Genomic DNA, 23,052 nt, shown 5'->3' on the forward strand with positions numbered 1-23,052 from the left:
ATATATAAACATATAGGGGTCAGAGTGATTATAATAGAGTGGATAAGCTATTTGCCAGCTGACCTGTGTTTGGTCTCTGGCAGCATATATGGTCCCCTTAAGACCTGTAAATAGTGATCCCTGAATTCAGAGCCAGGAGTAGGCCCTGAGCACTGCCAGGCGTGGTCTAAAACTCAAAAAAGAAAAAAATATAAAAATATTATTTCTATATATGAAATTGTTATTAAAATGTTAAGACTTATATTAATTTTTATTTATAATTTGTGATAATATTGACATACTATTAAAGAATAAAAATTTAAATATTATACTCCCAGACAGATTTACCTAAATACTATGTACACAATCAAGTAAATTTTAGATGATGGTTTTTCTCTTACCTTGATAGGTGATATATGAAAGTATTCATAGAAACCAACTTGTGATGAATCTACAAATGAACCTGTTTTACATTCATCCTGGAAAGACTGCATATCTTTCTGAAAATTTTCGATCTACAAACAAACATTAAATATAATAAACTTAAGGAACCTATCAACATGAGATCATCATTCACAGACTGTACGACAATCCAACAACACTCATGACTGGAAAGTTGTGTTCCTGGAATTGCCATCCAAATCCTGAATACTTTCTTAGGAATTTTTGTTGTGGTTACTGTTGTTTTTGGTTTTGATTTTGGGGGTCACAACTGATAATACTCAGGGTTTGCACTGTAGGTTCAATTTTGAATTAATTTTTTATTGTTGCAAAGTTCTTTTTGATCATACTTTGAGTTGCTAGATCTCTGGGTCCTGAGCAAAGGATGGTGGGAGGGTGATTAGAGTGGAAAAGTAAAGTAAGCAGCCTTGAAAAAGAATATGACAGTTGGGTATAGTCCAGGTGTAAGAGAGAGTTCTGTCTAAATATATTCCATAGTTAACAGTTTTTCTTAAGATCAACATCAAAGAGCTTAACACTGTATAAAAAGGCACAGATATGGATAGGCAAGGTAATAATGAGCCAGGATGAGCCAGAGAGAGCGTACAGCAGGAATAAGCCCACCAGGTTTGGTTCCAAAACTCTAACAAACAAAATCCAGTCAGCTATTGGGTGAATAAATAAATTAACATTAATGAGAAAAGCTGACCAGTATACACAATTTCGAGTGAAGATTATTTAAAATGCCCAATTTCCAATTAAGTTAAATTATACTGTACAAGGCATTGAAATGCAATGAAAAAAAAAGCTGTATAAATTGCCTATGAGTGACAAAAGACTTCGAAATTACCAATATAAGTTTTAAAGAACTAAAATTAATTCAAAAATTCTAAAGTAGATTTAAACTGAAAAAGTTAAGATGTACGACTAGTCTTCCCCTATTACTAGCCTAAAATCTTTCTTGCTAAAGTTAGCTTAAGAAGGTCATTTTATACAAGAAAATCATGTGCTGGCACAGATGCAGGGAGAAAGGGACTCTCATTTATTGTAGGTGGAAATGTAGACTGATAGAACTTTTTTGGGAAAACTATTATTACTCAAAAAACTAGAAACAGCCAGGCGGCCAGACAAGGTGGGTGTCGGGGGGGTCCCTCCTGGATGGGGTCCCAAGCTTTCCCGCCCTTCCCCCAGCTCTGGGGTGGGAAGGGCACAGGGCGTAGGGTGGGCAGATCCTGGCTTCCGGTTCTCTTTCTATCCTCTCTTGAGCTGGAGGCTAGCTCTAGCTGGCATGGGGTTTGGGGAGACCCCATGTGAAAGGCCTTCTCCCTAACTTGGGTGCGCTGGGAGCCTTGATAGGCCCCCAGCCTTACCCTCTTCTGCCCCCGGCCTCCAGGCCTTCTGGGGTGGCAGCCCAGGCGGCCAGAAATGGTGGATCCTAACTTGGGGTGTGCTGAGATTTGCTCGGTTTCGCTAAGTTTGTCACTGGCAATTTCTGACCACTGTGCATATGGAAAACCGCCCCCGCGCACTGCATGTATTAAGAGTATTCCTTATCTTTATGTTATGTTTTGCATATCCAGAATGTCCATTTTGTATTCTCCCCTTTCCCACACACCTACAAAGCTCATTTTCACTGCTTAACTCTCTCACTCCCCCCCAAACATCACTAACCCACATTACTCTTTTTAACTTCAGTTCTGCACAACCCTAATCACAGACCAAAGCCGTGCATTGTGTGTTAGAACCCCAAACTGTTTCAAAAAACATAAAAAGGACACGTATTTCTTTAGAATATTTTGTGTTTTTTCTCTGACAGCTAAAAGTCTTACTAAATATTCTCTGATACAGTGACGATTCTAACCACTTTTTATCTTCTCTTTATGAGCTGTTCAACAAGAAATTTTGGTGAAAGAGTCCCCCAGGTTAATGCTTATGATTGAACCAGTCATGGGGATTGCTGGACTTGTTCTTTCGGCCCCCATATGCGCCAATAACGCCACGTGGCATTGCTCCTTTTTTGCATAGGCACATTAAAATGGGAAAATACATACAAATAAGATCCTATCTAATAGAATTTGGAACACACAAATCTTGTAGTGCAAAGGGACCTTACACCCTGAACATTGACATAACGACCTGGCACAGACCTCAAAAGAAAGGGTATTTTCCATTCACCCCTGAACCAGGGAAGCCATCCATGAAACATCCAGGTTTGTCTATAACATCACCTGGAAGCAATCCTCTACCACAAAAGACCCTACCACTGCTCAGACATCGACCTGCTCAAAAGAGACTTCCCTTAACACTGAGAAGACTTAACAACAACAACGACCTGCTTATAGGACAGGGCTCCCTGCATTGCCGTTTAATGGTGAAGTGAAACGAGAGGACGCCCCACATTCTGACTTCAATGTAGGATATGCCGATTCCAGGATCTTTAATACAGAAACATGTTACCAACAACAGACTGTGTGAAAAGTGTGTTGGCACTACAGACAATGTCTTGGATTGGACGATCTAGCTTGCCTGGAGCCTAGAGTTGGTCTCATGCCAGGAAACTTCAGGGGTAAGGTCTCTTTGTATTTAGACCAAGGTTATTCCTTTCCATGCCCCTCATATTTTGGTGGGCCTATGCAAACAACAATTGCCACTCTAACACCGTTTTTACTGTGCTCCTTTGACTCTAATCCTTAAAAAAAAAAAACAACTTAAAATTTGAGGTTAACTTAAACTAATATGCATATACATGGACATGTAAAAAATACTATGCCTCTAATGTTTAAGGAGTTATGTAAGTTTTATGGCTTTAGATTGCCTTGTGTACTGTTAAGAAATATTATAATGTGTTACAATTTGGAGACTTGAGGGACAAAGTAATTGTGCATGGATTCTGTTTTATTTATCTTAATGTTCTTTGGCTGAAAGTTCAAAGTTAAGATATCAGCAAGGGGACTTCTGAGAATTATGTTATGGGTAATTGTCCTTCCACTGTAACTTTACCTTGTCCTCTTTCTTTGCATCTTTGTTCTCATAATTAAAAATAAAAATATTAAAAAAAACTAGAAATATGGATATTCCTGAAAAATTATAATTTCCATATGATCTAGCAATACCATTCCTATGTATACATCCTAGGAACCCCAAATCACCATGGAGAAAAGTCCTCTGCATGTTCATTGCAGCACTATTTACAATAGCCAGAATCTAGAAACATCCCAAACACCCAAGAACTGATGAGTGGCTAAAGAAACTGTGGTACAGCTATACAATGGAATGCTTTGCAACTATTAGGAAAAATGAAATCATAAAATTTGCTTATACATGGATAGAAATGGAGATTATTATGCTGAGTGAAATGAATGAGAGAGACTTATAGGCACAGAACAATCTCACTTATTTATTATATATAAAAAATAAAAAATAGTATGGTAATAAAATCTAGAGATAACTGAGATGAAGGCCAGAAGGACCAGTCCATGTCAGAAAGCATACAACAAGGAGTCAGGAGTGCAATTAGGTAGAGAGAGGTCCACTATGACAGTTATAGTTGAAGATGATCTCTCTAGCCAAGAACTGGGTGCTGAAAGTGTATGATCCCCCATCAATAACAATAGTGCAAATCACAGTGCCAAAATAAAAGAGAGAGATAGCAAAAGAGGAGAGAGAGAGATAAAATATCTACCCAGAGGCAGGCAGGGGGATAAAGGAGGGAAGAAGGAAACTAGGAATATTGGTGGTGGCACTAGTGAAGGGTGTTGTACATTGTATGAATGAAATGCAATCATGAACAATTTTGTAACAATGGTGCTTAGATAAAATAGTCATTTAATAATAATAATCATATATATGATTTTTTATGATGCCTTGCTTCAGGTTTTTATTCTCTAACAATGTGATTTCTACTTGATGAGTTGTGTATCTCAGCATAAAAGTTTTCAAAGTTAGGGGCCAGAATGAAAGCACAGCAGTAGGGCATTTGCTTTGCATGTGGCTGATCCAGGACAGACCCTGGTTTGATCCCCTGGCATCCCATATGGTCCTCCAAGCCAGGAACGATTTCTGAGTGCATAGCCAGGAGTAAAACCTGAGTTTCACTGGGTGTGACTCCCCCCCCCCCCAAAAAAAAAAAAAACTTTTCAAAGTTAGCTACAACAGTGGCCAAGGTGGTAATATGGCACATGCACAAACTAAACCCTTTTCAATCTGGCACCATGCAGCCCCAGCATGTCTGGGATGTAGCCCAAAATGCTCCTGGCTGCAAAGAAAGTATCGTGTCTTGGGGCTCCAGCATTTACATATTTTCACAAATTTATGTTAATCTCTTTTTGTAATATAGCTCTTTCTTTATTTCTTCCTTCACAATGTTATAGATTGTCTTACCTCTATGTTTTCAGGTGCTTCTTTCTGTGTAATTAGTTCTGCCAGAGCATATATAAATCCTAGGTCTAGTCTGAGATCCATTTCCTGGATGAGTACTTTAAAATACCTGTATTACAAAGCAGAAAACATTTGAAAACCATAAATTAATAATTGTACTAGGAAATGATCAAGAGGGCTGGACAGTTCAAGGGCTGAAGAGTGCCATCTCACTGCTGCTCTGCACTAGGGTGCCCCCATGCCATAAAAGGGAAAAGGGGAAGATAAGAAAAAGTTTAAATAAATAAAAATCCATCATGGAAACATTATAACTTCAAACTCTAAATTCTTATAGAGAAGAAACATTTAATCAAAAAATAAAATGAAAAACAAAAACTATACTATACACATAAAATGTATTCACTTAAGTATAAAAGTCAACAAAAATTAAGTTAAAGGAGTCAATATGTGTTTAAAAATTAAAAGTATTTGCATTTTACATTAGGAAAAGGAAAAAGTATGATATTCATATTATAAATATTCATAATATTCACATTCATTATTATATAATGAAATTTATAAATCAAGGTAATAAAAACATTTATGTTGTTGAAAAGGTTGAGCAGAGAAGTGACATAAATGGATGTTTCTGTCAACATCCTATGTGACTGAATTTGAAACAATTAATCCTCTTTCTTCCAAAATAATTATAAATAACTAATGTTAGAATAAAATATTAACACTCATGACTATTTCATTCAGAGCTCCAAGAGCCTCATTAGACTCTCCCAAATTAGTTAAAAAAAAAAAAAAAAAGTTTTACCATCTTGACTGTAGTTTAACACGGTAAAGCAGAGAGAACCACTGATGGCTCACATTTGAATGTTGGCTTAATTAACACAATTCAGTGCCAGCATCAACATGTTAATATTTTACACTTCAATCTTGATACGATAAAAAAAATTTTTTTTTTTTTTTTTGGTTTTTGGGCCATACCCGGTGACGCTCAGAAGTCGCTCCTGGCTTGGGGGACCATATGGGACACCGGGGGATCGAACAGTGGTCCATCCAAGGCTAGCGCAGGGAAGGCAGGCAGGCACCTTACCTCTAGCACCACTGCCTGGCCCCATTATACAATACATTTTTAACGTTTTAAAAATTTTAAACCTTAATGCTCAGGAACTGCTACCAGTGTTACTGAGCCAACCATGTAGGGCCATTCATTTAGGTTTGGGTTGCAGGGTGCCACCAGGGCCATAAATGTGGGTGGAGTGGGGGGAGTGGAATGCCATGCAGGAAAGAAGTCTTGAGTATGCAGTCATGTGGTACTCTAGGTTACACTCCTTGCCATAAAATTAACTTTTAAAAGGAAAACAGTTGATTCTTATTTAAATTAAAACAGCAAATTAATACACAATATTTGTACTGAAACACTTACTTAATGAGTGTTATATGGGAATGACCTGCAGACTTCATGACAATACTGACATCAATGAAAGGCTTTGGGGCTGAAAAGGTTACAGAATATATGATCAATTCCATGATGCTAAAACATAAACATTTTCTTTATATGATCAATTCCATGATGCTCTAGTAAAAGATAAACATTTTCTTACAATCTTATACATAATCACAATTAACTTAAAACTAAATTAGAAACTAACTGAATCACAATGATCAATTATAATAGTTATTTAGAAGACCTATTACAATCTTATTTTTATGACTTCATTTAAAAAACTACCTGTATTCACTCTTAAAATGACTAATATTTAAATTAATAATCTTTAAACACACATTACAATCATCAAATAAATTGAAAAGAGACCTTTGTTTTTGACAAGGTAGAAGGTTTCAGTCAAATAGAGTGGCCAAACAGCTTCAAAGCAGATTATGGATATCAGATTAGTGGTTTTCATTGCTCTACGAACTGGTGTCAGTCCACAGAAATTTCTGTTGGTTCTCATAAAAGTCATTATTTTTTAACACACATTACTTTGAGCTTACAGAGTATAATTATTTAAATACTGATGTAAAGTATTTAGATTATATTATATAATATAAAATTATATTATGTTATATTATATATGTTATAATATATATAATATATATTATTTATGTGATTTCATTTTTTTTTTTTTTGGTTTTTGGGCCACACCCGGTGGTGCTCAAGGGTTTACTCCTAGCTGTCTGCTCAGAAATAGTTCCTGGCAGGCACGGGGGACCATATGGCACACCGGGATTCGAACCAACCACCTTTGGTCCTGGATCAGCTGCTTGCAAGGCAAACGCCGCTGTGCTATCTCTCCGGGCCCTGTGCTTTCATTTCTGTCTGAGCTATCCTTGAAACATTTATCCTATTTTCACTAGTCCGTAAGTACAGAGTGATAGAAAACAAATGCCTCAGGTAATTATAGCATATGATGGAGAAGGAGAGGAAGAAAGAGGAAAAGTCAGGGAAAGGCAATGATGGCAAAACCTGAAAAAAGGGATGGGAATAGCAAGGGGAAAGAAAAGAAAGACTGAAAGGGCTTATTAGAAGTCTCATCTGGAGCATACAGGTGTTTCCATAGTAAGAAAAACTCTGAATTGAATTTTGTTACAATTTGCTCAAAGATCCTAGAGTGGTTTTGGGGGAATGGGGAGGGGAGGAGTCTTCCAAAGATATTTGGCCCAACTCAATGCCAGGGTCAGTTCAGCGACAGAGGCAGAAGTTGTGGTAGAGGTTAGACCTATGATGCCAGGGTCTACCAGGACACCAAGTTGTGTCTGGATAGCTATCTGGTGCCAGGTCCTACAGGGATCAGATGTATGTAAGGCACATGCTCTGATCCCATCTCCCAGCCTTTAGTGGCCTTTTAAATTAAAAAAAAATTGGGGGGGGGGGTTCACACCTGGCAGCGCTCAGGGATTAATCCTGGCTCTATGCTCAGAAATTGCTCCTGGCAGGCTCAGGGGACCATATGGGATGCTGGAATTTGAACCACCAACCTTCTGTGTGAAAGGCAAACACCTTACACCTCCATGCTATCACTCCGGCCCCAATTTTTTAAATTTTATTTTACTTAGACATTATGGTTTTACAATGCTGTTAGTGGTAGGGTTTCTTGAATAATTATAGCACCACACCTTCCACCATTTTCTTCTTTTTTATTTACATATATAATTTTTATTTTGATCATAGTGGGCTTATATATCTTTCACAGTAATATTTTAGGTACATATTAACATTGAATCAGGAGAATTCCCATCACCAAATTTGTCCTTCCTCCATCCCCGTTCCCATCTTGCATCCCGTATCTCCCTCCCTCAACCCCAGGGCTGCTAGAATGAGTGGTCCCTTCTGTGTTTAGCTTACTACTTAGTGATTATACAACTGTTTGGTCTTGGTACCCTCCATTATTTCCCCCTCTATTTGAGAGGCGGAACTAGATAGTTCAAGTTTTGTGGTTTTGGTTGAAGAAAAGAAAAGCAACAAGATGGGGTAAAAAGCAAAGAAGCGGAAAATGGACAGAGTCCTTCTAGAGGCTCTCAACCTCAGTTTGAGAGAGGAAAGGGAAAAAGGAAACACCACAGCAATACAAAAAGAAATATCAAATAAAATATCCAGTGAGCACTACAGCAATAAAGACAAGCACCACATAATAGCCACGGTCCTGAAATAAAAAACATGACAGAGTGCAAAAAGGATATTAAAAAAAAATGGAGACAACAACTTCAATATCCACACCAAAACAAAGAAGTCAAAAAATAGATAAATAAAAAAGATTATTTTGTGCTTTTTTTTTCCTGCATAGGCACAGTAAATATTGGGGACATTAGAAAGGGAATTCCCTTGGCCTAAGAGATACAGGGTTTCTCCACCCTTGAAGTATACTGTCATGGGATTAATTCCACCATTTCCTTCTACAATAGTTCCACTATCACTCCTCTATCCCCCACCCATCCTATTTCTATGCCTAATTCCACCCCATGGTAAATGTCCCACTCAATACCCATTCCTCAGTTTCTGTGGTCTTTGGATATGGCTGACAAATTAGTCACTGGTAATCATAAAATACAGGTAATTTTTTTCAAAAGCCCAATTTCTAAATCCTCAAATATACATCACTGTATAATTTTCTAATAATTTTACAAAAATTGAATTGAGAATGAATTCATTTAATATTTTTAGTAATCATGTAACCATTTTTATGGCAATCTGAAAATACAAACAAACCTGAATCCATGGTGACCGATTTGGGAGGTTTAATGGGATAAAACACAAAAGGAAATATTGCACCATGTATCTGGTTTTGGACCTAAGAAGATAAAAAAAATAGATCAGTATTTTACTACTTAATTATAACTTGACTAGAATAGCAAAGCATAAGAAAAAATTAAAATTCTACTATAAAACTGAAAGTATAAGATAAAACAGACCATGAAATGTATTTGGTTTGTTGACATTTTCCATTAGCTGAAAATTAGACTATTCTGTCAGAACTCACCTGAATTCTATAAATCTGAATTCTAAATGATGACTGATGGGCAGATGAGTTATACTCCACTTTCAGTGCTGGAAGGTAATTTCTCCGTATAGATATTACATGTGGTTGCAGAATTTTCATACTAGAACCACTAGGTGTGAAGCGAACCTGAAAAATAGGAACCACCCAAAATAATAGAACCTCTCTATTCATAACTAAGAAACACTGATTCTAAGTGCTGCAATATATGTTCATTAAGTCCTATCTAAAGTGTTAATTATTGGGGCCAGCGAGGTGGCGCTAGAGGTAAGGTATCTACCTTGCAAGCACTAGTCAAGGAAAGATCGCGACCGCGGTTCGATCCCCCCGCGTCCCATATGGTCCCCCCAATCCTGGGGCAATTTCTGAGCACTTAGCCAGGAGTAACCCCTGAGCATCAAATGGGGGTGGCCCGAAAAACCAAAAAAAAAAGTGTTAATTGTTAAACATCTTAATTAAAATACGCTAAATTTTATTATGTGTAGGTTAAGAATTTTTCACATATTCATGATCTCTTTATTGAAGTGTTCACCTTCAATAAAGCTCTGGTTTGACTCTTGCTGTGTTTAAGGGATTATATATGGTTAGGGAGTCGAAATAGGGTAAGTCATGTGCAAAGCAACTGCCCAAATCCTGTATTCTCTTTGATCCATCATTTTCATATATTCAAAATTTTTATAGTTTGACTGTATCACCTTTGTTCGGGTTCACTCAGGACATAGCTTGAAGTATCAGAGATCAAAACCATTGATTTGTTCATGCTAGACTTGTGCTCATCACATGGACCTCACTCCCCACCCATCAGTATTTTTATTAATGTCTATTAAAATAAAGTTGATAAAAGGTGATAAATAAAACATACTCGTTTTTTATTACCACATAAATGTATTACTAACATCTTGAGAACATTTGAATTAAAATTTATCTCTTAAAAAAGGCCAGAGATAGGGCTGCAGAGATAGTACAATAGGTAGGATGTTTGCCTTGCACATAGTTGAACCCTATTTTGGCCCATATGGTTCCCTGAGCACTTCCAGATATGGAACAGAAAACAACAAAAATTGGGGCCAGGAGAATAGTACATTGGGTAGGGTGCTTGCTTTGCATGTGGCTAACTTGGGCTTGATCTTTGGTGGCCCATATAATAACCTGAGTATCTCTGTGAACGATCCCTAAGCACAGAGCCCTGATTTACCACTGTGTGTGGCACGAAAAAACAAAAGAAGAAAAAAAAACTCTCTTTAAAATATATAGGGCCTCAGAGGTGATACAGGGGGTAAGGCACTAGCTTGTTCTGCATGTGAATGAGAAAGCTGGTACCACATATAGTCTTGTGAGCAATGACAGGAATCACTCCTGAACACAGTCAGAAATAGTTCCTGAGCCAAATGTGGCTCTCCACCAAAATAAGACAAAGGAGATTTTTTTAAAGTATATGATAAAGGACAATGATTAGTTTTTTTTGTTTTTGTTTTGGTTTTTTGGCCACACCCATTTGACACTCGGGGGTCACTCCTGGCTCTGCGCTCAGAAATTGCCCCTGGCTTGGTGAGACGGGACCAAATGGGTCGCCAGGGGATCGAACAACGGTCCATTCTAGGCGCCTTACCTCTAGCACCACCTCTCTGGCACCTAATTTAGTTTTTAAGAAAACAAAACCTTCCTTAAAAATTCACTAGTGATTTTTCTGATAAAAAATTAAAACCTCAAATGAACACTTAAAGTATTACCGGAACATTTGTGTCCAGCTCAACAAGTTTATCTTCTGAAGGTGAAGATTCTATATATTCCTTAAATTCTTTCTCTAACTTCTCAGTGTGTTTTACGCTCATTGGCTTCCATCTTGCCTTCTTCTTGGGCTTTGTCTCCCAAACCACATCAGAACTTTGTTGTAGAAACAAAAATTAAAGTATTAATATATAGCATTTTTCAAATTAAGCAAATTATTACATAAATTATATACTACTGTCTGTAAAAATTTACAATATCCTAAGTTATAAGCAAATAAAAACACTTAAATGCATTCAATCAGAAATCAGCAAGAAAAACACACTTGAATAGAAGTATATATATCTATGGTAACAGATGGCCAACAGACACATGAAAAAAATGTTCTTCATCACTTATCATTAGGGAAATCATAATCAAGACAACAATAAGATATCATTTTATACCAGTGAGGATGGCACATATCAAAAATATTGAGAACAATTTGTTTTTGGGGATGTGGCGAGAAAGGAACTTCCCTCCACTACTGATGGGAATGTTGCCTGATCCAACCTCTATGGAAAACTATATGTAAGGTTCCCACTAAACCCTAAATAGAGCTACCATATGACCCAGCAATCCCCCTTTTGGGTATTTTCCCCAGGGCAGAAAAATATTCATCCAAAAAAAATTTACGTACACCGTTCTCTTCATTGCAACACTCAATACAATAGCTAACTAACCTAAATGTCAAAGAACGAATGAGTGGATCATGAAGATATGGTACGAATGTACAATGAAATACATTTTTTAGCTAAATTCTTTATTAAAACACCATGATTACAAACATAATTGTAGTTGGGTTTCAGTCATAGCAAGAACACCCCCCTAGGGCCTGGAGAGATAGCACAGCAGCATTTGCCTTGCAAGCAGCCGATCCAGACCAAAGGTGGTTGGTTTGAATCCCGGTGTCCCATATGGTCCCCCGTGCCTGCCAGGAGCTATTTCTGAGCAGACAGCCAGGAGTAACCCCTGAGCATAGGATTTCTCTAACTGCACTCACCACTTTTGTGGTGAGCTTCATATCTTGAGCTGGTCCTTCCAGCCCTCAACTATGGGAATTATTTCAATGTCTTTAATTTTTCTTAAAACCCATAGATGAGTGAGACTATTCTGTGTCTCTCTCTCTCCCTCTAATTTCACGCAGCATAGTAGATTCCATGTACATCTAGAATACTACATATTTGTAAGAAATGATATAATCATGCAATTTGTAGCAACATGGATGAAACTGGAAGATATTATGTTAAATGAAGCCAGAAGATAAATACAGAATAATATCACTTATATCTGGTATCTAGAATAACTGCATGAAGAAACAAAATGGTAGTTGCCTCGACCATAGTTGGCCCCAGAGTAAAGAGAGCGAGAAGGGAAGAAACTGAGTAGAGGAGAACCACAAAAGGTGATATTCTTGGGACCAGAGCAGTGGTGCAATGGTAGGGCATTTACCTTGCATGTGGCTGACCTAGGACAGACTGCAGTTCAATCCTCCCTTTTTACCTTCCTCAGGAACTGGAATGTTCCCCCACCCCCACCCCCCCAACCAGCTCCCATAGCAAAAAGACAGCCTCTGGGCCCGCCTTGTCTTGGCTTGTGAAGAAGCTGCTGCCAACACTCCTGATTTGCTTTCAGCAGCCTCTTTTTTCCACCTTTCTTTGCTGTCGACTTTTGCTCACTACTGAATTTGGCCTTTGAGAGACCCTTGGCATAAGGACATTTCCTGATTACTGGAAAACTGCTGGGAGCTGTTATCCAGACTCCATAAGACCAAGTTGTAGGCTGAGGCTGTGCTCTGGTTTTTATTTCACCCTGCCAGACTATTTCAAAAGACCTAAAGGGGGTACGTATATTTCGTTTGTATACTTCTTTAGATGTATTTACTTAATCGGTATAATTCTTTTTTTTTTTTTTTTTTTTGGTTTTTGGGTCCCATCTGGTGGAGTTCAAGGACTACTCCTGGCTCTGTGTTCAGAAATTGGTCCTGGAAGGCTTGGGGGATCATATTGGGTGTTGGGATTCGAACCAATGCCTGTCCTAGATCAGCTGTGTGCAAGGCAAATGCCCTATTGCTGTGCTATCTCTCCGGCCTCCAATAGGTATAATATAGGTAGAATTCTTATTGTGTATTTCCTTATGTAGATGTAGTTGTCCCCATCCCTTTAATGAATATTTTTAGTAGAAAATTCTTTTTTAGTTTTAAATTTAATTGATACCATTGAAAATTACAAGTCTTTTACAGCTGTATTCCAGGCATATAGGGACAGTTAATTAGGGCCATTTCCACCACCAGATTTGACCTCCCTCTACCATAGTTCCCAGCATGTATCCCATACTTCTACCCTTAGCCCCCTGGACTAATAGTATAGCAAGTCCATTATGTGGTTAGCTTGTTATAGTTTTGGGTCTCTTGATTCTACTGTTGTTGACTTTGGCTTATGAATTTAGATCTGACTTTTTTTTTTAAGTCAATGCTCCTGAGACCCTGGCTCCTGGATCCCATCCACTTTTATTTTTTTCTTTTTACAATTTGTAAGAAGATATAGAAATATAAAGCCAAACAAAATAATTCAAATTCTAAGGTTCTAATGAAAAGGCAAGAGCCCCTAGAAGATAACCCTGTACCCATTTCCAAGATTTGTCAGGTATATAGTCTATATGCTGTAGCTTTGGCTTGAGCGCATATCCCAAGCAAGACTTCTAAATTTCCTACTAAACAGGAAATTCTTTTTTTTTTTTGTTGGGCCACACCCGGCGTTCTCAGGGGTTACTCCTGGCTGTCTGCTCAGAAATAGCTCCTGGCAGGCACGGGGGACCATATGGGACACCGGGATTGGAACCAACCACCTTTGGTCCTGGATCGGCTGCTTGCAAGGCAAACGCTGCTGTGCTATCTCTCCGGGCCCCTAAACAGGAAATTCTAGTAGACAACATTCTCTTGGGTTCTCAATTCATGTTAGAACTAGGTTATAGGGATTGTTTAGCGTGTTACTTTTAGCCCCACATGCACCAGTAGTATGATGTGGCATTGTTCCTTTATTGCATAAGCTCATTAAAATGGAGAAATTTATACATAGAAAGAAGTTCTAATATGGATAGGAACTCATAATTTTTATATTGCAGGATGGCCTTTCACCCTGTGCATTTGTCACAGTGACTTGACTTAGGATTCAGTTGATTGGACATAGGCTGTTCACCTCTGAACCTTGGATCCCATCTTTGAATCTGACATGATTTTCTGCACCAGGACCAGGAACTGAACTTCTACTGGGGAAGGACCTAATGCGACCCTGGCACCTATTTGCACCAGTGTGGGTTCATATGAACCCTGATGACTTGAAAACAGCAACAACTTGCTTTTAGGACAGGTTTCTCTGCATTGCCATATAAAGGTGAGATGAAACCAGAAGATACTCTGTTAACACCCTGACCTCAATGGTACAAACACCAAGATCTCTAATTACAGAACCTGACTAAAATAATCATGATTAAGGAAGAACTTATACTGGAACCATGAAAAGACTTTGAGGGGCCAGAGAGATAACACAGCGGTAGGGCATTTGACTTGCACGCGGCTGACAAGGGAGGGACCCATATGGGCCCCAGGCTGCCAGGGGTGATTTCTGAGTGCAGAGCCAGGAGTAATCCCTAGCGCCAAAGGATGTGGCCCAAAAACCAACCAACCAATCAATCAATCAAGTTAAAAAAAAAAGAAAAAAGAAAAAAAGACTTTGATGGTTAGACAACTTAGTATGCCTGGAGCATACATTTTGTCTAAGGTAGGACTCTTTACAGGTAGTATCTTCCTGTTTTTAGGCCAAAGGTTTTTTCTTTCTATTTTCCCCAACATTTGCTGAGCTTATGCAAAAAAGTACCACCGCCTTTTTTTCAATTTTTTTCTTCTTTTTTTATTTTTTAAATAGGGGCTCTTGCCTTTTTTTAAAAAACCTTGTTGGGATACTGATTAGTTTGCTTTACCTCATATTTCTGAATTTTTAAAAATATTTAGAAGAAAAGAAAACAAATAAATAATAGGAGCCAAGGACCAAGTGGTCTCAGGTCTCATTGATGGCGAATAAAAGGACAGAAGTATAAATATCCAAGGAAAAGTCAACAACAATAGAATTAAGAAACCTAAACTTTAACGATCTAAACTTAAATGGGCCTGTTATACTGGCAGGCCATGGGGCAAAGGGTGTAGGTATAGAATGTACTCCGGGAACATTGGTAGAGGGAGGTGGATGCTGGTGGTAGTACTGGCTTTGATTCACTGTATATATAAAATTCAACTATGAAAAACATTGTAGATCACAATGGTTTCGATTTTAAAAAATATGTTGGGGCTGGATAGATACTACAGCACTGGGGCATTTGCCTTGCAATGCAGTTGACCCGGGAGGGACCAGTTCGCTTCCTGGCATCCCATATGGTCCTGGACCATAAAATTCCGGCGCAATTTCTGAGCGTAGAGACCGGAGTAACCCCTGAGTACCACAGGATGAGGCCCAAAAACCAATCAATCAATCAATCAATCAATAAAGTTTAAAAAAATAAAAAAAAAGTCTATAGTAGTTGTGGGAAAATTTCAGTGTGTGGATACCAATGCTAATAAATATGCTAATAAGATTGGGGGCTGGGTGAGAGGCATTTTTGATTTCTCCAATTTTCTTAATGCAATGTAGTATAAAGTAGTTAGATGAGAGAAACTGAAAGTATTATCCAAGAGGGGAAAAGAAACATTTAATTTGTCAAAAAACTGCTAAAAGAATAATAAAATTCTATAATAATTCTAAAGTATATCACCATATTCTTTTCTAAATCTATTCCTTTAAAGGGTAGGAATTATATATTCTTTACCTTGACATTCATATAAATTAGTAAAGGAGATAGTACATAATAGGTCTTGAAACCATTATTAAAATGACCATTTTTATTGGGTATTTTTCACTTTTACCCCCAAATAATATTTTGTTTGTTTTTAGGGTCACACTCAGGAGTTACACCTGGCACTGAGCTCAGAAGTCACTCTGGCAGGCTTAGGGGACCATATGGGTTGCCAGAATTCGAACCAGGGTCAGTCCTGTATTGACCGCGTGCAAGGCAAATGCCTTATCACTCACTGTGCTATCACTCTGGCCCTCAAATAATATTTTGAATATTAATATTAAATAATAATTTGAATATTTCTTTTTTAAACAGCAAGCATATCATTAAATATGTCAGAAACATTTTAAATACATTTATACTCCCCAAAATTTAAAACTACAGAAAATTTCTTTAGGATATATATACATGCTTACATACACACATTATATTTAAGAGTTAAAATCAAGAAAAGGGTTAAAACTAAAAATTGATTATATGATGATAAAGCAGAAATGCAATCAAATCACATACCTATAAATAAACATGCAATTTATCATTTCAACACTTGTTGAACAAGAATAAAGATGAGGGTTGATTTATATGGGGAATGATAAACACAAATACTATGTTCTTATCAGACCTTAATATGCTTTGGTCAATTTAGGATTGTTTGGGAGATAGAAATATAGTACAGGGGTTAAGGTTCTTGGAATGTCTTGCATGTGACCATTCCTGGTTCTATACCTGATACCACATGGTTTCCCCATGCATCTCCAGGAGTAAACACAAAGTCATGAATAAGTCTAGTACACTGTAAAACCCTGTTTTGTTTTATTTTTTAACAACTATTTATGGATCACTTACAGTTTAATTGGCACTGTGGTAGTGGACAATTAATTCTATCATGAAAAATTGGGGAAATTAACCCATATTAAATGGTTTATTGAGTTGATTTCTGCCATTTTTATCAGGAGAAAAAAAAACCAAACAAACGAATAAAAAATAGAACTACTCTTAAATTACTGTAGTATCAACGAATGGTTAAAACACAAAACTTGGATTATTTTAGATTTCACTCCACCATTATTAACTGATAATTTAAATTTATTCAACTTTTAATACAACTAACCTTGTAATGCCAATATATGCTACTTCTTCTTTTGTGTAATTGTTCACAAGAGAAATTCCAACATCTTGCAATGCCAACACAATTTCTTGTTCTGCTATCTCTACTTTCTCACTTTCATATGTTGCTTTAAATACTTTCAGATCTTCCGTAAATAAAATAATGCGTTGTAAGCCTTCAAAGAATGACACTAAATAAATGGTCTTTTTCCCCACACTTAGAGGTGTCATCAAATCCTAAAACAAAATCATCAAAAGTAAGAATAATTAAGTTTGGTTTCAATTAATCTGAAATTTAGATTCCACACTTGCAATGGGAAAAATAAAATAAATTAATTTGCATAACATCTGAACATTTAATAATTATTTTGTTAACTATTTCCATCATCTTTATACAGTCATCAATCAGAAAAATTGGTGAATTTTCCATTAATTTTGATCTATTGTGTAGGTGCGTAGTATCTTAAAATTTTAATAAAATTAAAATAAAAAGCCTTTCTTTGTAGGCTTGCTAAAAATACTAAGTATTTTCTCTGCTTTAGTGTTTTTATTGCTGTTTTTTTCTTGGGTCACATTCAGCTATGCTCAGGAATAATTACTGGCTTAGCATGCAGGATTGTGGTGCTCACAGAGCTATATAGAATGTTGGGAACTGAACTCAGATTGGCCACGTACAATGCAAGCAACATACATGCTCTATCTCTTCGGTCCTCTGCTTTATTTTAAGACCAGTAAACATATTCATTGTCATAAAGTTTTATCAGACATTCCTATTTCCTTGAAGAGTTGAACTAAACAAACTAAAAAAATACCTAACTCACCGGTCTTTATACTACAAGAAGTAATGATATTAACTGAGTTAATTATCCAGGAAATAATTATTTAAGCAGTGTTGATATCAAAGTCTGAAGTGAAATGATAAAACTAGCATTAAAACACAGCAAATTCTATTAACTTCTATTAAATTCTATTCAGTCATTGACTGTATATTAAATATACATACACCTAAAGTTAAGTATATATTCTAAATTAGAATTTTAAGGCATGAATATATTATATTCTATTGAAATTAAAACTTGAATTATAAAATTAATATTAAGTCACGCTAATAATATTTTCAAAAATAAACTATACAGCACTGAAATTATACTGAGAAGACAAAATTGATTGCCAAATAATTTGTTTTAAAAAATATTTGTAGTAAGCCTTGAACATTGGGGGGTGTGACCCAAACAACTAAAACAAAACAAAACAAAACAAGATTCATCTAGGGCAGGGTCACAAAACGTTGTACGGAGGGCCGCAAACGGCCTGTGGGCCGCGAGTTTGAGACCCCTGCTTTAGACTTAAACAAATTATAAGGGACAAAGATAAACATTTCATAATAATCAAGGGATATGTACAACAGGAAGAAATCACAGTTCTAAACATATATGCATCCACTGAGGGACCAGCAAAATATTTAAAACAACTGTTGACAAATCTGAAAGAACACATTAATAGCAACACAATATTAGTGGGAGACCTCAACACCACCCTCTCTCAACTTGAAAGGTCAACCATGTTGAAACCTAACAAAAATATTCTAACTCTGAAAGGAGAAATGAAGAAATGAAGAAAGTTGGGCCAGTGATAGCATGGAGGTAGTGCATTTGCCTTGCATGCAGGACGGTGGTTTGAATCCCGGCATCCCATATGGTCCCCTGAGTCTGTCAGGAGCAATTTCTGAGCGTAGAGCCAGGAGTGACCTCGAGTCCTGCCGGGTATGACCCAAAAACTTAAAAAAAAAAAAAAAAAAAAAAGAAAGAAATGAAGAAAGTGGGCTAGTATATATTTATATATATACTATATATATATCTGATATATATATATATATACATACATACATACACACACACTCTCTCCACCCACAGAAAACTGAATATGCACTCTTCTCCAATGCACATGGGTCGGTCTCAAGGACAAACCACATGCTAGCTCATAAAACAAACCTCCATAAAATCTAGGATAAAAATTGTACAAACTACCTTCTCAGATCATAATGCACTGAAATTAGAAGTTAACTGAAAAGGGACACAGAAGACAAACTTTAAACACCTGGAAATTGAACAGCTCACTACAGAACAATCACTGAGTTAGAGATGAAATCAAAGAGGAAATCAAAAGATTCCTAGAAACAAATGAGAATGAAAATACAAATTTGGGGGGAAACGGCAAAAGCTATATTAGGTGGAAAATTTATAGCTTTGCAAATACACACCAGGAAGGAAGAAGAGGTCTACATAAATAACTTAATGACACAAACTACAAATTAGAAAGTGATCAATAAAATGAACCAAAACTAGGTAGGCAGAAATAGCTAATCTTAGAACAGAAATTAATGAAGTAGAAACCAAAAAACAAAACAATTCAAAAGATCAAAAAAGCTAAAGTTGGTTCTTTGAAAAAAAAAATCAACAAGATCAATAAACTACTAGCAAAAGTCACATAGCAAGGAAGAGAGAAACTTAATAAACCATATTAGAAGTGAAAAGGCGGCAATCACTACAGATACTACAGAGATTCAAAGGATAATCAGGAATATGCTGAGAAACTATCCCACAATAGAATCTGGAAGAAAAAGATAAATTCTTGAACACTTAAAATCTTCCATGGTTGAACCAGGATGACCTAACACATCTAAACAGACCCATCACTTTTAAGAAAATTAAATGGTTATTAAAAGTCTTCCCCAAACAAAACTCCAGGCACAGATGAATTCACTAATGAATTCTTTCAAACCTTTCAAGAGGGCTTACTACCAATCCTTTTCAGGCAATAGTTCTTAGGAAGCTAACATCACCCTGATACCAAAAGCAAACAAAAATGGTGTCAAAACAAACTAACTAACTAACTAACTAACTAACTAATTACAGGGCCAGAACGGTAGGATATTCGCTTTGAACGTGGCAGATCCAGTATGGAGTTGGTTCGATCCCTGGCTCCCAGATGATCCCCCTAGCCAGGAATGATTTCTGAGCGCATAGCTAAGAGTAATCTTTGAGCATCACCAGGTGGCCCCCCCAAAATAAACCCCAGCAAACTACAGACCAATATTCCTGATGATCACATATGCAAAGATCCTCAATAAAATCCTAGCAAATAGGATCCAACCCCTCATCAAGAAGGTCATACACCATGACCAAGTACATTTCATTCCAGAGATGCAAAAATCGTTTATCATATGTAAATTAATAAACATAATGCAGAATATCAAAAAAAAGAAAAAAAAGCATGTCATCATGTCAATAGATGCAGATAAAGAATTTGATAAGGTCCAATACCCATTCAGTGATAAAAACTTTCAACAAGATGGGAATAGAGGAACTTTTCTCAATATAGTTAGTAAAGGTCATTTACCACAAGCCCATGGCAAATATCATACTCAATGGAGACAAAATAAAAACCTTTCCTCTAAAAATATGGTACAGGACAAGGCTACCCCTCTCACCACTCCTATTCAACATAGTGTGGAAGTTCTTGCCATAGCAATTACACAAGAAAAAGATATCAAGGGCATCCAGATAGGAAAGGAAGAAGTCAAGATCTCACTGATTGCAGATGACATGATACTATATTTACAAAATCCTGAAGATTCTACAAAAAGCTTCAAGAAACAATACATTTTTAGAACAAGGTGACAGGCTACAAAATTAAGACACAAAACTCAATGGCCTTCTTATACACAAATAATGAGAGAGAAGAAATGGATATTAAAAAAAACCAATTCCATTTACCATAGTACCACAGAAACTCAAATACCTTGGGGTCAACTTCACTGAAGAGGTGAAGAACCTATACAAAAAACTACAAAACACTGCTTCAAGAAATAAAAGAAAACACAGGTAATGGATACATATATCCTGTTTATGGATTAGGACAATCAACATCATTAAAATGTCAATACTCCCCTAAAGTATTATACAGATTTAATGCAATTCTTCTAAGGATACTCATGACATTCTTCAAAGCAGTGTATCAAAAACTCCTGCAATTCATTTGGAACAATAAATACCCACAAATAGCTAAAGCAACCCTTAGAAAAAAGAACATGGGAGGAACTCTTTCCCCAACTTTATGTTGTATTCCAAAGTAATAGTCATTAAAAGAGCCTGATATTGGAATAAAGACAGACCATCAGATCAATGGAATAGATTTGAGTACTCTGAGAATGTTCCCCAGACATATAATCAATTAATCTTTGAGAAAGGGACAAGAAATGCAAAATAGAGCAAGAAAAACCTCTTAAACAAGGGGTGTTAGGACAACTGATCAGGCACATGCATAAAAGCAAACTCGGACCTCCATCTAATTCCAAGTGCAAAGGTAAAATCCAAATGGATTAAAGACCTTGATATCAGATCCAGAACCATAAAGTATACATACATAGGCAAAATACCCCTTGACCTTGTGACTAAAGGCATCTTCAAAGAGAAAACACCACTATCCAAGTGGAAGCAGAGATAAACAGATGTGATTACATTAAACTTAGAAGTTTCTGCATCTCAAAGGAAACAGTGAATAGGATACAAAGGAAACACACAGAATTCGAGAAACTATTCACCTATTAGATAGCCATCAAATAAGGGGCTAACATCTAAGATATACAGGATACTGACAGAACTTAACAAGAAAAATACATCTAGCTCCATCAAAAAATGGGGAGAAGAAAATGAACAGATACTTCCTCAAAGAAGAAATACAAATGGTCAAAAGGCACATGAAAAAATGCTCCATATCATTAATCATCAGGGAGAAGCAAATTAAAACAACAATGAATTACCATCTCATGCCACAGAGACTGACACATCACAACGAATAAGAACAATCAGTACTGGCGTGTGTGTGTGTGTGTGTGTGTGTCGAGAATAGAACTCTCAGTCACTGCTGGTGGGAATGCTGCCTCGTCCAGCCTTTATGGAAAACAATATGGACTGTGCTCAAAAAACTAGATACTGAACTCCCATATGATCCACCTATACTACTTCTAGGGATATACCCTTAAAATGCAAAAACACAATACAAAAATACCCTCTGCATACAGAGCTGCATACATTGCAGCTCTATTTACAATAGCCAATATCTGGAGACATCTCAGAGGCCCAACAACAGATGAGTGTCTAGAGAAACTGTGGTACATATACACAATGGAATACTATGCAGCTGTCATGAACATTTCTTATCCATTGGATGGACATGGAAATTATTATGCTGAGTGAAATGAGTCAGAGGGAAAAAAATAGAATAATCTTCACTCATCTGAGATTTAAAAAAAGTATAATACTGTATGGTAAAAAATAGAGACAACAGAGATGAAGTCCAGAAGGACCAGCCCATGATATGAAGCTTACCACAAAGATTGGTGAGTGAAGTTCGAGAGATAACTACACTGACAACTATCCTGACAATGATAGTGAGAGAAATAGAATGTGTATCTCAAAGACAGGCAGGGGGTGATGGAGGAAGATAGGTGCATTGATGGTGGGAAGATTGCACTAGTGAAGGGGGGCATGTACTTTTATATGAATGAAACCCAACTATAAGCATCTTTATAATTGTGGTGCTTAAATAAGTATATTAACAGATCAAGAAACAATATATTTTTTTGAAAATGAGAGCAAAAGAAACAGCAAGCACAGGACTTAAAATGCAATTCTGGGCTCAGAAGATAATAAAGAGGTAATGGCACTTAACCTATAGAAGTATTGATTCAGTTCAATCTCTTTTACAGATATGGTCCCATAAGCACATACATGAAAGAACCCCAAACACTGCCATGAGCATACCCTCTGATTACTACAGACTAATGTTATCATTTCAAGAGTTTAAAAGAAGATTATAAAATAAAATAAAATAAAATAAAGATTATAAAATAAATATCAAATTTAGACAACACTCTTCAAGAATTAGAATGGTCAATAATAAAACTTGTATGAAACCATTAAACATACTGAATGACCACAGCCATAAT

The 23,052-nt window shown here is 36.7% G+C and overlaps 1 protein-coding gene across 1 annotated transcript in view; it reads right to left on the minus strand.

The window, feature by feature from the left end:
* VPS13A (vacuolar protein sorting 13 homolog A) overlaps positions 1-23,052 on the minus strand; it is a 260,909-nt gene that overhangs the window by 55,308 nt on the left and 182,549 nt on the right. Inside the window, exons 54-60 of the mRNA XM_049769767.1 lie at positions 17,047-17,279; positions 11,015-11,168; positions 9,267-9,413; positions 8,996-9,077; positions 6,215-6,284; positions 4,801-4,906; positions 381-494 (exon numbers count right to left, since the gene is read on the minus strand). Coding sequence (XP_049625724.1) covers positions 381-494; positions 4,801-4,906; positions 6,215-6,284; positions 8,996-9,077; positions 9,267-9,413; positions 11,015-11,168; positions 17,047-17,279 — 906 coding nt within the window. The remainder of the gene's footprint in view (positions 1-380; positions 495-4,800; positions 4,907-6,214; positions 6,285-8,995; positions 9,078-9,266; positions 9,414-11,014; positions 11,169-17,046; positions 17,280-23,052) is intronic.

This window comes from Suncus etruscus, chromosome 3 (assembly GCF_024139225.1).
Source record: "Suncus etruscus isolate mSunEtr1 chromosome 3, mSunEtr1.pri.cur, whole genome shotgun sequence".
Taxonomy (NCBI): domain Eukaryota; kingdom Metazoa; phylum Chordata; class Mammalia; order Eulipotyphla; family Soricidae; genus Suncus; species Suncus etruscus.